Source organism: Carassius auratus, chromosome 5 (assembly GCF_003368295.1).
Source record: "Carassius auratus strain Wakin chromosome 5, ASM336829v1, whole genome shotgun sequence".
Classification (NCBI taxonomy): Eukaryota; Metazoa; Chordata; class Actinopteri; order Cypriniformes; family Cyprinidae; genus Carassius; species Carassius auratus.
The window spans coordinates 15,049,596-15,067,809 of record NC_039247.1 but is presented as its reverse complement, the minus strand read 5'-3'; the positions used below and the strand labels follow the sequence as shown (position 1 = coordinate 15,067,809).

The 18,214-nt window shown below is 37.0% G+C and overlaps 1 protein-coding gene across 1 annotated transcript in view; it reads left to right on the top strand.

Moving 5' to 3' along the window:
- The first annotated feature begins 8,266 nt into the window (after positions 1–8,266).
- LOC113077760 (anthrax toxin receptor 2-like) overlaps positions 8,267–18,214 on the top strand; it is a 53,422-nt gene continuing 43,474 nt past the window's right edge. The window contains exons 1-7 of the mRNA XM_026250029.1: positions 8,267–8,747; positions 10,836–10,907; positions 12,917–12,988; positions 13,226–13,307; positions 14,924–15,028; positions 15,116–15,184; positions 15,410–15,490. Coding sequence (XP_026105814.1) covers positions 8,620–8,747; positions 10,836–10,907; positions 12,917–12,988; positions 13,226–13,307; positions 14,924–15,028; positions 15,116–15,184; positions 15,410–15,490 — 609 coding nt within the window. The 5' untranslated portion in view covers positions 8,267–8,619. The remainder of the gene's footprint in view (positions 8,748–10,835; positions 10,908–12,916; positions 12,989–13,225; positions 13,308–14,923; positions 15,029–15,115; positions 15,185–15,409; positions 15,491–18,214) is intronic.

The window sequence follows — 18,214 nt, the reverse complement described above, 5'->3', positions numbered from 1 at the left end:
CCTCGCAGCCAAGCTGCCAGACTAGCTCAGGGTTCACGGCTGAGCTGAGCCACCATGGCAAGTTTTAATTTTCCAGGTTTTGGGCGGCTCCAGAGCATATGCTCACCCTCCCTTCGCTAAGAGAAAAGCTCACGTCTGGCAGTGAAGGACTGGGCCTGGCCCCAGCAGTCCTTCAGTCTCTTACACAGGCCTTTCACATGCCATTCCATCCACGGACAGGATCACAGAGTTATATGTTATATTAGTGGTGTCAAACTCAGGGCCGGAGCCCTGCAGAGTTTAGATTCAACCCTAATTAAACACAACTGCTCCAAACTATGGAATGTGTGTTCGGGTTGGAATAAAACACTCCAGGGCTCCAGCCTTCCAGGAGTTGAGCTTGACAGCCCTGTTTTATAGTACATCATGTACTATAAGTCTTGACTGTAATTTGTTATTTCACATGCTCTTGAAATTTGATATTGTTTATTGCATATTGTACAACAGTTAATTCTGGTCTTGACTGGCTAAGGTCTGTGTTCCGAGATGCAGTCCAACAGGATTTCCAAAGAGTAACATCCACTCACCTATGTGAAGGTCCATCCTATCATCCACCCATTCATCATAGCAAATTTATGTATGGTTCTGTTGTTTTAGTCTTATTTTAAATTTAATTTGGGTACCTTCCCTTGTGCCTTTTTCAGGCCTCATTGTGAAGATGTTTATTTGAATATGCATTTTGAAAGTAATTTATTTCTCTGATGTCAAAGCTGAATTATCAGCAGCCATTACAGTGTCACATGATTCTACAGAACCATTATTATTTTTGTGGAATTTTTTGTTCATCCTTTCCATGCAACCCTGAAAAAAAAAAAAAAATACTCTCGATTAATACAAAGTCTGTAGTCTGTAATACAACATTGATAATAATAAGAGCCATTATTAATAATTGAGCAGGAATATTCATTGATAACATGTGAGCTCCGAGTCCACATTAGAGTGATTTCTGAAGGATCATTGCTTTTGAAATATCAACTTAGGAGTCTCTCTCTCTCTCTCTCTCTCTCTCTCTCCCCCCCTCTTTCTGATTTTCGCCTGAAGGGAAAGCTTTAAAAATGAAACACAGTCCTGCCACACTCCTCGAGCTGTAACTGACTGCAGTGTTTGTCAGTGATTGGTCCTGAGCTTGATCAAAGTTCTACTGAAGCGTGGCTTCCAAACCACTGTCCACGAGAGAGCGGAAGAGAGTGTGGCGCTTTATATTAGGTTAATTTGCACTGAGGCTGTGCAGCTCAATGTCGAGCTAAATATTGCAGAGATTGGCCTCAGCTTACTGGTATTATAAGTGTTCACATTCAATCTTGTTTAGGTGCTCTGAAACCCATATCCATGCTGTCTATTAGTGTCATTTAGAGTAATATAATGGAGGGTTAGTGACAGACACGTGGTCTAAGTGGGCAGACAAAAAGATGGGAGATAATCAGAAAAAGGTTGTTCAATATCTGTGTAGTTTATCTGTGCTTGCTTGCTATGTTTTTTTTTTTGTTTGTTTGTTTGTTTTTAAAACCACTATAAAGCAATTACATTCTGGCTTGTTGTTCTTCTTATATGTATACATAAACATTAAATATACATGCAGATATATATATGAATTTGGGATTTTACTTAGTTGTAAGATATATTCATCAAAATTAAAAGAAATAAACATTTGAAATATATCAGTCTGTGTGTAATGAATGAATGTAATATACAAGTTTCACTTTTTGAATGGAATTAGTGAAATAAATCAACTTTTTGATGATATTCTAATTATATGACCAGCACCTGTATATATGTGTGTGTGTGTGTTCTTCTTGATATACAGGTTTTTATAGTATTTTATAGTAAACTGCATAAGTAGTTTGATGCTTAAAGAAAGCAGTTGTTTCAAAGTGCATTTCTCTCTCATCCTCACGTTTCTACTAAAAAAGGTGAAGAGGTGAATATAAGACTCAAAAGTATTTATATAGTAAGCCAATACAAAAAAAAAAAACAGAATTATTTGGTGTATGTAGGCCCCATCCCTAGCTTGAATCTGAAGTCATAGATTCCAACTATTCCCGCTGAAGACGAAGGCAGGGACGAGGCCTACCCCCTTCATGGATGGGGCCAACCTAGTGGTGGTGTGGAGGATGGAGGGAAATGACATATCAGTATCTGCAAACACAATGAAGGGTGAGTAGAGGGTGACAATTGTAATACGATAATTGTAATATGTGACGTGGCATTAAGTCTTCCTAGTAGATCATGCTCTGATGCATTTCTACATGCACATTTGGCAAGGCAACAATTGTGTGTCACTGATGCCTAGATTGTTTGTGCATACAAATATTTCCAGTATCTCGTTGGTATCTCAAAAAAGGAAAAACTAAAAGGTGTGCATGTCCATCTGTCTTAAAATGTGCTGCGCTGGATGTCAGTCCAGACTCCTTATAGCAGGATGTGCCAGAACAGTGACCATTACAGCTGCGACTGCCTCTCACTTGTTTTGGCCATTTGTGTTCTGCTTTGGCTGAAATGACTGATATAATCATCTGCGATGTGCACTGACATATGGCAGGCCAGAAGGTACAAAGGGAATTCACTATACAATTGCCAGTAGCTATTGAGTTTACTATTGATAGGCCGGCGGTGCATCTGTATACACCAGGGTTCCTTAAATCTTGCCCTGGAGATCCAATGCGCTGCAGAGTTTAGCTCTTTAACCCTGATCAAAATCACCTGCCTGTGATTATCTAATGATCCCAAAGACATTGATTGGCAATAACTTTTCAGGAAATATCTGTTTTAGGCTTACAATCAGAGTTAGGTGCTTCTTGTTAATCAGCTATAATTTCCCACTGATTTTAGGAATAAATTATGGGTAAGGTTAGGTTTAAGGGCAGGCAGGGATCGGGTTAAGTTTATATTTTTGGACAATGTTGATCCAGGATCATCAAAAGATGTCGATCCAGGAACATGTCTTACTTGGCAAAAACATGGCGACCTTGGTTAAACCACCATCCCCCCCATACCAACCCCTTTAGATAAATGTGTATTATGTAAAACTTATCATGCAAATGAAACGTTAAAATTGTTTACTCATGAAATTCACAAACTTAATAGTGGCGATTGGCTAATCAGAACCCGGTTCTGTAACAATCTGTTCATAATTTTTCAACTTTTGAAGTCTTTTAAAAAGAAGACAACAGAAAATGTATGATTTTTCCTTGATTATAATTTAAAGAAATTCCCCAACATTATGTTATTGTAGGTTATTTGTGACAGTTTATTAGACGATTGTAGAGCTGACATTATCAAGTCACCAACTTTGCAAAAACCAAACAAAAACACCTCTTGAGAGTCATTCACTGCGCGATGAAGCCTGTTAGAATGTTCTTATAATTCAAGCAATGAAAAAAATACCCATGTATGTGTTCTTACGTTTTTATATTCATTGCACATTAAGCAATGTATTTTTCTGAATATTAATTTTATACAACAGTGTTATATAGCTTAATTTATTTTTTAAGTAAGGTTTCCTGTCGCCGAAGTTTCCTGGGGTCGACAGCTTATAAAAATGTAGTACTGGGGCTTTAGCTGTTTGCTGTACACCTTGACACACAGCAGCTTTTAGACATTTATAGCATAAACCAAAACAATGCAAATCTTCAGAGAGTCGAGTTTAAATGAAGATAAAGAAACCCTTTGTCAAGGTTCTGGCATGCCAGCTTTGACTGTGTTGTCTCTGTTTAATGTTTCTTTGTTTGTCTTGTGCCTGAACTCATTGCTTTGTCTTTTTTTGTGTCTGCCATGTGTTCCTTTGGTCCCAAATCCTTGTTTCCCTTGGTCACATTCTTGTTTCTGCTCACCTGGCCCTTGTCTTCTTCCTTGCTTTATTTATATATATATTTTTTCCTCTAGAGTTTGCTGTTTTTTTTGTGACTTTTTCTAGTCCTATATATATATATATATATATATATATATATTTTAAATCTCTTGCTTAATTTGGTTCCCTGCCTGCTGATCTTGACACTCTTTGCTGTAATTTGACTGTAGGGTCCAACATACACTACAAAAAAGTACCTTCTCAAACATGTCATAAAGTTAGATGTGACTTTCAGAAAGTCTCCACTAATCAGAAGTGACACTGGCTGTTATAATCTCTGTTATGCGCTCTTGAGAAGGATGAGGTGGAAAAAAATAACAAATGCAGAGCGTGATTGTGCAGGCGGATTGGAACAACGCTGGGCCAATGAAAATGGCAGCTGTCAAGGCAAGCTGACAGAGAAAGGAAATCCGCGCAGGCCCTTGCTGTCTGAAGACTTTGTCACATTGCGGTAGAAACCTCAAGGAGTTCAGAGGAAATACGTGGTGGCAAGCTTGTCATATTTATTAAGGAGATATTTTGCCAACATGTGAACTCATGTGTGACCACTTTAGTAATTGCATTTAAAAGAGGAATTTATTTTCCAATTTGTAATACTGGATCATGTTTCAGTATTTTTATATTAAGAATTTGTGTGTGTGATTTATATATTATTGTTTAGATCCTTTAAAGAACTGACGAATAAACAGAGTTGAATTAATGACAAGAGTATTTCACATAATATTATGTGCACTGTGCCAAAGAAGCTAGATAGTTTTATTATTTGAGCTGATAACAAAGAACAGCACTTCGCTGTACGTATATGCCCACAAATGAGGATTCAAGAAAATAACTGAAAATAACACAACTGGTTGCAAAGACATGCATCACTATACATTTCCGGATGTGGAAAAGTGCTTGAGGCAAATGTAATTGGAGCATGTAAGTGAACAGTTAAATGGCTGTTTGTTTTGTATTATGTCAGCTTGTCAGTCATGAACTAGTTTCTTTGCAACTGTATTTCACCAAAGGGATTTTTCTATATATTGCAATCATTTACTTGTGAATAATATATGTTTTTATAGACATGTTTTATAACGTCCTTCAAATGACTTCAGTGTGACTGGAGCTGTGTTATTAATCTGATTGATTGAGCATTCGCATCCACTTAAGAATATAACATATTTAATCGTGCATGCTATATATTTTCAAGTGCCCTGTGAGTGAAAATAATGAAGTAAAGTAAATACTGTAAATGGCTTGCATTTTTTTTTTTTTTTTTTTACAATATTCATGTTTAATGCTGTTGTTTATCTAGTGCCTAAACTGTAAAATCTAATTAGTTGGGATTACTTTTAAAAAGCATGCAAACCAATTGCCTTGAAAAGACTAAGTAAAGTGAAAGAGGAATAGTATGTTGTACTGACAAATGCTTAGTTAGTATAGTTTACATATACTACAGTTCTAGTAACTAAAAAAGAACTGTAGGGGGTACTTGATCATTTCATTTAGGTTTACTCATATAGCTACTCACTGACTCCCAGAGTGCATTGCAGCAGAATAAATTATGCTGTTTTTTTTTTTTTTTTTTTGCCAATTTTATTTTGTGAAAATTTGGGCGGTGTTAAGCAAATCTTCCCACATCGTGATGTAAACGTGTTTGAATGGGGCATTTTAGGAGGGAGTGGGTGAGTCTTAACTTTTATAAAGAATATCTCTTTGTGTTTGAGACTTTATTCACCACAACTTTAGGGATTTTATCTATTCACAAACAGCTTGTAACACTTCAAAGAGAAAGGAAAACTAAAAATGTAAAATGTAATTTATGAGAAATTATTTAATTTAGTTCTGTGATTAAATTTCTACAGCTTTGATGTTTTGAATGTGAAAAGATTCTTGTGGGGGAAATGGGGGGCAAGCTCTTCTTTTTGCTCTCTTTTCCAGTATAAGCATTGAGATGTGGAGTGGAGCCAGGGGACTTTTACAAGAAAAAGGACTTAAGGAAGGCCAGCAAAACCAGTGGAGCCAGGAGACTTCCAGAAGAAAAAGGACTTCTTCAGAACCAGAAATCGAGAGATTTCCAAACCCACAAGATCCAAAACTCCAAGCTTAAAAGATCTAGAAACTCTGAAACCCACCATGGTATGGAGGAACCTGATGGAATGGCACAGACTTGAACATAAGCCCCTTTCACACTGCTCGTCGGACATGGCAAATTGCAGAATGTCTTAAAATGTATTTCTTTTTCTAACATTTAAACTTAGACCACATTATTAGATTACCTTTTGAATTTATGAATACATATATATGACAGCTTAATTGTTTTTCTTTTAAGCTTTTTTTCTGTAATTATTTCAAGACCACATGTTCTATTTTTTGTTACTTGTGTTCCCTTCTTTATCAATATTAAAAGTTATTATGAAATAATTTAATTTATTCAAATTCAATTTATTTTTCAGCACATAGTCAGAGTCACAGAAAAATAATGAAAATGCATGATATAAGGAAATTATGTTTTAATGTGAAAGAAAAAAAAAAACAGTAGAGTAACACAGCACTGTAATACCAGTGATGCAATGAATCACCAGTGGCATAAGACCTGATATACTGATCTTCACTAGAGTTACCATAAGGTAGTTACCACACCAATGCAATGACAATTTTTATGAAAAAAAACATCGCTGTAAGGTATCAAACCATATGTTGTCAATCATATGGAATACTCACTAAATCACTAAATTAAGTAGTGTGTATATATATATATATATACATACATTTGTTTTTTGTTTTTTTTATTCCCTAACAATAAATGGGTCAAAGCATTGATGTCAAATAAATCTTCATATGAAATCATGAGTTAAATGAGAACATTTCTAATAAATTAAAAGAAACTTAATGAAAAGATAAGTGGACTTAACTTAGTGTTGTGCAGGTGAGCGTCGTATATACAGTATGTATATATACAGTACAGACCAAATGTTGGACACACCTTCTCATTCAAAGAGTTTTCTTTATTTTCATGACTATTAAAATTGTAGAGTCACACCGAAGGCATCAAGGTCTATTTGACCAAGAAGGAGAGTGATGGGGTGCTGAGCCAGATGACCTGGCCTCCACAGTCACCGGACCTGAACCCAATCCAGATGGTTTAGGGGTGAGCTGGACCGCAGACAGAAGGAAAAAGGGCCTAAGCATCTCGGGGAACTCTTTCAAGACTGTTGGAAGACCATTTCAGGTGACTACCTCTTGAAGCTCATCAAGAGAATGCCAAGAGTGTGCAAAGCAGCAATCAAAGCAAAAGGTGGCTACTTTGAAGAACCTAGAATATGACATATTTTCAGTTGTTTCACACTTTTCTTGTTATGTATAATTCCATATATAATTCCACGTGTTAATTCATAGTTTTGATGCCTGCAGTGTGAATCTACAATTTTCATAAATAAAGAAAACTCTTTGAATGAGAAGGTGTGTCCCCATATATATATATATATATATATATATATATATATATATATATATATATATATATATATATATATATATATATATATATATATATATATGTATATATATTTCCACTTATAATATAATTATAGCAATTAAAGATGTGAATGAAACTTAATTGTGTATTGTCATGGTTGAAAGCAGACTACTGAAACAAAGCTCAAACAAACCCACAATTAAAAGTAACTTGTTATTATTTTGATAACATTTACACTTTTCTGACCTAGAGACTTTTCTTTGGATCTTCTAAATTAAACATAGTAAAGTTTTAATAATAAAAATACACTTAGAGAAACTTGATTAATAAATTAATGTTTTTTTTTTACACAATGCTCTCCCTTTATGTAAGGCAAAGGCACATATCACGTTGTGAATAAAACAACTTTCACGTTTTAAAATGTGACAAAACAAGAAATGATTTTAAGCCAGGGTTTCTGTTTCAGTAGAAACTGAATTTAACAAGTTTATCTCTGCTTGTTTTTCCCCCACAATATCTTTTGATAATTTACTGAATTCTCTGTGGATAAATAAAAATTTAAACCGCTTGCTTTCTAGTGTTGCCCAACAAGGTTTGGTATTAAAATATAACCTTCAGGATTAATTTAACGCACGTAAGGAATTCCCCACGTAGATCACACAAAACATGACTAAAGGCCATATCTTGCCACATAGCTTACGAGACAGGACTTGTCTATTTACAGACTGCGATCAAATGCGCAATCACTGTTATACAGTATCTCTTCTACATACAATCAGTATCCCATGGAAAAATATGAAGTGTTTCTTTTATATTCCCACTGAAACCCATATCCTGTTTAAGATCACAGCTGCTGAGTTTGTGTAAGCGATCCAAACGATATCTTGACCTCAAAACCCCTGTTGCACATCTGGGCGGACGCGCATGCGCATCAAAACGAGACGAACTACCCGAATTCACAAAGAACTTTTCTAACAGTTGATCTTCGCTCTCCAAGTCATCTCTCGCAAAAACTAACACCGAGCGGTTTGTTTTAGGGGTGGCGTAAAACAGATTATTTAAGAAATCAGATGTAGTGACGTTGCATGTTAACAGGAAGATTAACTTTTCTGCAAAGTTATAAATTAGGCAATGCTGCGCCAGACGGGGGGACACAGCGCAGTTGTTTTGATCTTGACATTGCTTTAATGTCATTTCATATAAGAAAACGTCATTCAAATCAGTTTTTGGCCCCCTTTTATGGTTTTGTACCGCGGGTGCAAAACACGTCGTCATGACAAAGGAAACTCTCTGGACCGTGGCAATCACGGCGACGTTTTTCTTCGGTTTATGCTTTTCAACCCTTAAAGCAGAAACCCCTTCTTGTCACGGAGCCTACGACCTTTACTTTGTTTTGGACCGGTAAGTACTCGCAAACTTTGATGCCGTTCTGAATTCAAACTTCTCAAGACGAAAAAAAAAAACTATACAAATATTAAATGCACAGAATTACTGTATATCGTTGAATAATGTTTACATCACACCAAGCTCGTGTTTGTAGGTTAAGGTTTGAATAGAGTCAGTACATGTCCCTGCCAGCTATTCCGGAGTTTGACCTGATTTTACATGTGTGCCACACACTCCTGGCGATCAGGGCCACACAGCAAGAAACTTTGCTGAAATATTGTCTTTTTGAGACTTGATACACAATGCAGTTTCGGTTGGAGCAGGGAGACTGGTTATCGTGAAAGCAGGGGAGAAACATTTTCTGTTTTTGAAGTCTTGACTCTGTTTTTGAAGTCTATCTGTCTCACTGTCTCTGTCTATCTATCTATCTATCTATCTATCTATCTATCTATCTATCTATCTATCTATCTATCTGTCTATCTGTCTGTCTGTCTGTCTATCTTTCTATCTGTCTCTCTGTCTGTCTGTCTGTCATCCATCCATCCATCCATCAAGTACACATCCATGTACACAAGTTCAAGAAGACTATCTGTCCTGCTTTCTGTCTACTTCTATCCAACCATCCTTCTAACTGTCTGTCTAACTTTCATCTGCATGTGTAATGTTTCATTTGAACTTAAATTCCTTTGAGAATCGTTGTTGGCCTCAGTTCAGTCCTCCATCCTGTCTGGCAATATTACAGGATGATGGCACAGATATGCTCTTTCCTCTTTTTGAAGAACTTAGAGCAGCACAGAACCAGCAAGGCATTATGACTGGTTAAGACCAGCAGATTCAGCCTCAAATGTCTGTGGCCGGAAATCAAACTTCCCTTCATAGATCCAGACCATTTCTCTTATCTGATGGTGTTTGATGTTTCTGATGCTCCCACTAATGCTCATCTAGATTCAGTGACCTTGGCTTGAGACAAGGAAGAAGACAATGCATAAAAATGATTTTCTAGTCGCTTGTGTTTTATGTTCCCAGCACATGCAGTGGACTATTATTAGTTATTAACAATTCTTAGTTAAATTACCTTGTAGCTTTTACATCAAGGGCATATTTTATACACATTTCTCATTAAAGACACTGCTTGCATTGAGGTTAATGTAGCAGAAGTGTACTTCCACTTGACATGATTCATGGATTTTATGTTGTGATATGTACAGATTTTGCAATAATGGAAAAGTAATCAAAATGATTATGAACTCATCTCAGTATGGATGTATACAGTTGCAGTGCCAAATCCTCTTTTGATGTTGATTTGTGCGGTGTTTTTGAATTTGCTATAGACTCCTTTTTGCCTTTTGGAGTCCTTGCTTGGTGATATTTGTGTGTTCTCTGTTACTATCCCATTATTACTTGTCAATGTTACATGCATTGTACACTTCACCAAACAGCAGTATGAGCCTCATTGTTATAAGAGTGAGAAAAAGAAAACTGACATAATAGCAAATTTAAATCCACATAATATTTACAAATGATTGAAGTTTCTGTTCAAGTAAAGGACCACATGTTATGCTTTTTTGTTGGATATTTTCATCTTGTTTATCTGCTAAATATTTTAAAATGTAAAAGTTGTTTGTTGCATTTAGGCAGGCCAACTAATAGGCCAATATTTGACTATTTTGAGAATATCAGCATTGCTTAATAACCATGTTCGCTTGTTTTTCTCACAGTTGGTTTGTTTTTGTATCATTTGCTATTACGTATACGCCAGACATCCACCACTGACCTGTAGTTTGATGTTTGGTTTTGGAGTGATGCAGTGATTTCAGCATTGAGTGTTAATGAGATCTGAAGTGGTCAGCAGTTATTATGAATAGTCTTGACTCATATGTTGTTATAATAGCACAAGGTCCTTTGTAGACAGAAATCATTATTCTGAGACTGTGTTAACAATGAAATGTTACTGACTTAGCAGCTTCTGTGCCACAAAGTAATCAACAGGACAGCTTTTACAATAACCAGATGGGGAAATACCACGTAAGGGTTTAAATATAATTGCTTCAAGCTGTTTTTTTTCTTTAGTGCTGACTTTGTTTTTCACATGCTTCCTTACAGATCTGGGAGTGTTTCGACCGACTGGGATCAGATCTATGACTTTGTCAAAAATCTAACAGAGAGATTTGTGAGGTAAATATTCTAGGTCTATGCTACCAGACAAGTCACTTGTACAAATTCTGAACGCACCTCCCAATCTACCACATCCAAAGGAAATAGCAATCACAACTTCAATCAAAGCTAAATGTTAACTTGGCTAAATGGCAGCTACACATCCGGTTCTGAGATGGCCCTACAGTGAAAAAATAAAAAATAACCAAAGCGTATAAAAAATCGCCAGATGAATTTGAACTTATGTAACGTTGACTCAATGTATGTGCCAGTACAGACGGTAGCGACCTAGCCAGAAGAAAGCAGTCTGCTTGAGAAAATAGCAAAGGGAGCAGGTGGGAGTGGGTGGCAAGGAGGCTCAGTCTTCTGGGCTGTGAGAATGGCCATTTGCACTGCAACCATCCAACAGCACACTTATCCCTCACACATGAAAGCAGAAGACACAGCCAATATACTTTAAGTCATGAGTGCAGGAAGTCCAGTGTAGTCTGCCATAGACTTTGATGGTCTTCTGTTGTGCCATGTGGACTGCACTGGCTCTTTTTAGGGTGCTTTTTAAAGCATTGAATAAACCTGCTGTATGAATATATCATTCAGGAATTACCTTGAAGAGCTGTGTGTGGGGTTCCTGTCTTGTTTTATGGTGTAATAAGGGACCAAGCAGCAGTACACCTGTGCTCTTTTATACTCAAAACATTAGTTTTTTAGGACAATTTTTCATTGCTGGGTATAATACCATTTGGCCATTATTGTATTTATTACTTAATCAGCTTGCGAAATGCTCAGTTCTCTTGCCTCGTCTTCATCTGATTTTTGTTACCAAAGTTTGGCTGCTTGGATACATTTGGATATTCTCCCTGAGTATCTCATGTGGGGGACGGTTGTGGATTGGATGTCATTCTGAGTGAGAAAAAGCAGCACCTCTCCTTATGCTCAGTCCTGAGACCTGACTTCAAATGTGTAGAGGAACTCAACATGTTCCTATGCTGTATCAGCTTTCGTGACAGAAGGTTGTGAAAATGTACTTGTCATAATCAGCTATATATTTGTTGTCAGATTATGTGTCAGTTCTTTCTGAGAAAAAAATGATGTTCCAATATCTTTAGGACATAAAATCCCCGGTTTTGCAAACCAGCAGGTTGCATGATCGTAATAGTTTTGTTATAGGTAAATGAACTATTAACAAATGTTTAAGTCAATTGGAATAAAATTAAAAATAAAGAAATTATTAGTAAAAAAAAAAGAAAACTACCTGAAATAAACTGTATAGTTGAAGTACAAAATTTACTAAAGCTAAAACTGAAATAAAAATACATTTAAGTAAATAAAATTAAAAAATAAATTCAATAATAAATAAAATATAAACTGAAGTTCAAATGGATACTGACAAATACAAAAATAAAAGTCTATTAATAATGGTAAAAATACTATAATTTTAAATAAATAATAGTAAAATAACACCATATCTTTATCAATGAAACATACCAGTATTAATATCATTGTTCTATTTTTTTTTTACTTAACATAGGTCCAAATACACAAAAGTTTTGTGGCTGCTTGTTTGCGATACTCTTATTGCGAATGGTAGGAGGAATAAATATAGGACGTGACAGGTATAAATATAATCGCCAACAGGATGTCTGCATGAATCACACATGACAACCTGTTTACTGTCTGCATATCAATTAATCACTTCCTTGATCCAAGCAGAAGGATTTTTTCTCCAGTCACAAGCTTTTATTAGCTGGTCACATCTTTTATTAGCTAGCGCATCTTACTCATTAACCAGCTCTGATGGTTTCGAAAAGAACACTGCGACAGCCAGGCTTTCTACATCACACGATTTCTCTGCATTATTTGCAGAAATGCTTGTTTTTAGCTGTAAAATCAAGTCTCTTTTGAAGAGATTTTTTATTTTTTCGCTGTGGTTGAAAAAGAGATGTGTCAAACTACAATTTGCAGCTGTACCTGATTTTCCATTTGTCATGCATTTACAATGTTTTCCCATTTTTCTCATTTTTTCACTCTAGTCCAAATATGCGTGTGTCCTTCATAGTTTTTTCATCGAAAGCAGAGATTGTGTTACAGCTCACTGGAGACAGGTACTGAATCAGACTTGCACGAAGTGTTTGTAGTCCCTAGTGTATGAAAACTAGTAATACACCATATGTTTGAGTAAGTTAAAGAGGAGTAAATATTTATGGTGTAAAGATTTCCTTCATGTGTTGATGGTTTTACATGACTCTAAAATTACCATCACATCTTATTTTTTGCATGACATTTGGTAGAATATTTCTTCCGCTTACACTGATTGGAATATTCCTTATTTTCATTATCAGGGCAAAAATAAATGAAGGTCTGAAATATTTAAATGCTGTCAAACCAGCAGGAGAAACCTACATGCATGAGGGAATAAAACAGGTAAATAACATGCTTTTTATGATTAACAGGGGAATTGAATTTGTGTGTTTTAAGAAATTAAATCTTTAAAAAATGTCTAATGTTGTGCAGACACAGGAATGTAAATATACTTGACTGAATGTATTTCCTAGAATGTATTACTGTACTGAAATAAACTAAATAAAACTCGTTAAACGTCCTCATGACCAAGATAAGGTGTAATTACATCTTTCTAAATAAACACACCACATTCAGTGTCCTGAATCTGGCCTCAAGATGAGTTTAGTGCCTTTGATACAAGAATAGATAATTGAAATATTTTTATATATTTTAGTATTTATTAGGGGTGTAACGGTTCACAAAATTCACGGTTCGGTTCGATACGATACACTGATGTCACGGTTCGGTTCGGTTCGGTTCGATACGTTTTAGATACAGCAAAATGTAAAAACATCTCAACTTTTCAGAATGCCGCAAGCGCACCGCGGGTCATGTGACAAGAACCAACCAATCAGCTTCATCCTTTCCCGTAACAACGTTGAGAGCTCAGCCAAGATGAAGGATCAGCTGATCATAGTTGTATATGGATTGCAATTTTGAAATAAATTTAGTAGCAGAGCTACTGCAAGCGATTTTTAGAGCAGGAAATCCATTTATCCTTCGCTGAAATTTCCGCGTCTCATGGAGAGAGCACGTCATTGTTGCTTAGCAAAGACAGACGCCTCATGAGCGCTTCTGCCCGAGCGCTTTGGAAAGGAGGAGAAAGACGCGCTTAGCGTTTTCCATGCGTTTTTAGGCACGATATGTGAACGGCCCCTAAGGCGCTCGCTCACTCAGCACGCGCTGAAGGCTCGTTGCAAAATGTCTAATGCATTTAACAGACCAGAAATATAAGATCCTAAAATAACCAACAGGTCTGGTGTTTGGGTTGGATTCCCTGTAAGCTATAGTGTCTAAATGCTGCAGGGATAGTTTGCTGCGTGCATGTTTCTCCTTTTTTTCGTCTTTTCCCAGATAGTACTGACGCATATATCCCAGATATTCCCGCTGGTTTTTTTTTTTTTTTTTTTTTTTGTAATCCCGCTGGTGTACCCTGTCATGTTGCAGATGCGACATACCGTTGTTTTTTTATCCACCACTCTCTTGCCATCACCATTATAGCTTAAAGGGAATCCAAAGTGCACCCAAACACCAGACCTGTTGGTTATTGGAGGATCTTCTCATTTCTAGTCTGTTAAACGCATTGGCTATTTTGCAACGAGCCTTCAGCGCGTACTGAGTGAGCGAGCGCCTGCTGAGTAGCCTAACATAAACATATAAGATGGTGTTTTTTTCTTCTTCGGGAGTGTCAGGGGCGTTGCCTGTTACGTTGTTTGGGTTATTGGGCTACCTTGTTGAACGCATATCATTATATTTCTTTCTCTCTCTTTTTTTTTTTTTTTCAAATATAATTAATTACTCCAACGAACCGTTCGGTATACATAATGCGTACCGCGTACCGAACCGAAAGCGTCGTACCGAACGGTTCAATACGAATACGCGTATCGTTACACCCCTAGTATTTATACATCCCTGAAATTTTTGAGGAGATAAATATGTTTCTACTTGCACAACCATTACTCCATTCCTCTTTCTAGGCAACTGAACAAATGAAAAAACAGCTTAAAAAGTCCTCTAGTATCATTGTGGCTTTGACTGATGGAAAGCTTGAACCATATATCCATAAACTCACTAAGGATGAGGTGAGCTAGTATCTAACATCATAAATATTTTTCTTAATTCATGGCATCAAACAATTGCATTGTTATGACTGTTTGTTGTGTTTGAAGGCTGATGAAGCAAGGAAATTTGGTGCTCGTGTGTACTGTGTTGGCGTAAAGGACTTTGATGAAGAACAGGTAATACTGACCATTTCTAAAATAGTGTGAATACTTTACAGAAAACATGCGATTAACACTTAAAAAGCTCGCTAAAGCTTCCCCAATTGCAGGGGTTTTGCAGAGTTGTCTGTAATTACAGGGCTTTCTGTTACTGTAAACTGAGGAGAGGAAATGTCAGCACTTTTTTCCCCTGCTTGGCCATAACCCACTGTTATTATTATCTCTTTATTTGCCTGCCAACAGCTCGCAGATGTGGCTGATACCAAGGAGCAAGTGTTCCCAGTTAAAGGAGGCTTTCAAGCTCTCAAAGGCATTGTTAACTCGGTAAGCTCTCCATGCCAGGGACACCCATCCCAAAAGGTGTGATAGAGGCCTCTAGTCAACTAAGATGAATCCATTGAACTGTTAGGTAGTCATTTAGCTGATAAGTGACTTACTTTACTGGAGCAAAGATGGGTTAAATTTCTTACTCAATGAAGAAATGCTGAGAGAAAAGACAACAAACACATCACCTCAACTGAACTAGATTCTACATCCCATTTTCTGGAAATATTTATTGTGTTCTTTGAAAATGGATATATTTTTGCAATTATCAAACTGGCTTCAAGGCAGATGCTTGATGTTAAAAAAGAAAAAGAAAAAAAAAAGAATCAGTATTTGTTGTTTAACTACAGCAAAGTTTTCAGAAATGCTGTTCTGGAAAGCAACTTCATAAATATATAGTTTTTGAAAGTTCTAGTATCTCTTGGTTGTAAATTGTAGATTATAAAGAACTTTCCAAAACATTGTGTGTGTGTGAACTTGCGAAGCAGTTTCATCCTACACAAGTCTGTTGACAATTCTTTTGTGATGCCTTCCATTTGCTTCATGATGCTTTGAAATATTCCTTAGTAATTTTTCTGTGCATGTTTGCCCCTCTATGTTTGTTACATTTACTGAAGATGCAGTTTAACATTGTAAACATGGTTTGAAGACAGAACATATTCTACCATCAGTAAACCATCAACAGCTGAGGTCAGTGTTTTTGTACACGGGTGTGTTGTTTTGTGACCACAGGAATCAGTTTCTGGGATATTTTTCAGGTTTAGTCATGCGAGAAAAAAGAGAGGACCTCCTTGTAATGTATTGTTTTGTGCAGAAAAGAGATATGAAAAAAAAGACAAATTGTCTTGTTACTGAGCAAGCTTGTTTGGCCAAATGGAGTTTCAGGCCCAGCAAAACACAGGCATTCTCTGGTGATTAGTAATCTTGGAGGATGGACTCGTTGGCCTCATGTTGCTCTCTGTTCAGATATCCAGGATTTGAGATCATCTGTGCAGCTTTGCAGTCCATGCCTAAAGTAGACTTAACAGAGATTTGACAAAAAGCAAAAGCCTAAAGAATTGATTTAATCTTTAACCAGACCTATTTTAATATTCCAAGATTGTTTTGATTGATTGCAGAAAAGGTTTTTATTTTTGTGGCTTCATTAAAATATTTGTAATTATATGGTTGACTGGTGCATATGTACCGTCAAATGTTTGGGGTTAGTAAGATTATTATTATTTTCTTTTGAAATTAAGAAATGAATACTTATATTCAGCAAGGATGCATTGAATTGAAAACTGAAAATGATCACAAATTAATTTACAGTAATATAAAGATAAATATTTGTTAACAATTGCTGTTTTTTTAATATTCTGTTTATTAAATTATTAAATATAAATTAAATTACTTAAAGATACATTTACAAATAAAATACATTTTCAAATATATTAAAATAGAAATAAAAATGTTTTTTTAAAGTGTAATAATATTGCACAATATTACTGTTTTTAGTGTATTTGATCAATGCAGATGTACATCTCAATAAATTAGAAAGTAATGGAAAAGTCATGGGGCAGACTGCAGATCTGACAGTTGTCCAGAAGACAACCATTGACACCCTTCACAAGGAAGGTAAGCTACAAACATTCATTGCCAAAGAATCCTGGACAAAGAAAATGTCAGAGGCATCTTACCTGGGCTAAGGAGAAGAAGAACTGTACTGTTGCCAAGTGGTCCAAAGCCTATTTTCAGATGAGAGCAAGTTTTGTATTTTATTTGGAAACCAAGGTCCTAGAGTCTGGAGGAAGGGTGGAGAAGCTCATAGCCCAAGTTGCTTAAAGTCCAGTGTTACGTTTCCACAGTCTTTGATGATTTGTGGTGCAATGTCATCTGCTGGTGTTGGTCCATTGTGTTTTTTGAAAACCAGTGTCACTGCACCTGTTTACCAAGAAATTTGGAGCACTTCATGCTTCCTTCCGCTGACCAGCTTTGATGCTGATTTCATTTTCCAGCAGGATTTGGCACCTGTCCACACTGCTAAAAGCACCAAAAGTTGGTTAAATGACCATGTTGGTGTGCTTGACTGGCCAGCAAATTCATCAGATTTGAACCCCATACATTGAGTACATGTACAGTAAATTAACATACTTTCCAGAAGGCCTGGAGGTGAGGATTCAGCTGCGTTGCCTCCTTCTGAGAGAGTGGCGTTGCCCGAATCAGATCCAGAGCTGTCTGCTATGCTTCCCCGGTCTTCCAAGAGCGTTGGGTTGCCGTGGAAGGCGACTCCATCTCCCAAACGTTCAAGGCTGGATGATTGATTCTTGGGTTTGACACACGCCGTTCGTCAGCAGCCACCTCCGGTTCCATTCTTCCCGGAAGTGCATGAGGAGATCACTAGGTCCTGTAGGGCACCTTTTTATGCCCGAAACTGATCTAGTGCCTCCTCCGTCCTCACTACCCTCGATGGCATGTGGACATGTGGAGATCCCCCCAGTTGAGTGCGCTCTTGCTATGCAGCTTTGCACGCAAAGTGTTGCCACCTGGCGGGGTAATCCACGCCTCCCACCCAGGGCCTGTAAGTTTTCATGGGGCGGCAGTGGCTCAGTGGGGTGGCAGTGGCTCAGTGGTTCATGTAGGTTGTCTACAAAGCCTTCAATCCCCGGTTCCACCTGACCAAGTGTCGAGGTGTCCTTGAGCAAGACACCTAACCCCAGCTGCTCCCGACGAGCTGGATGGTGCCTT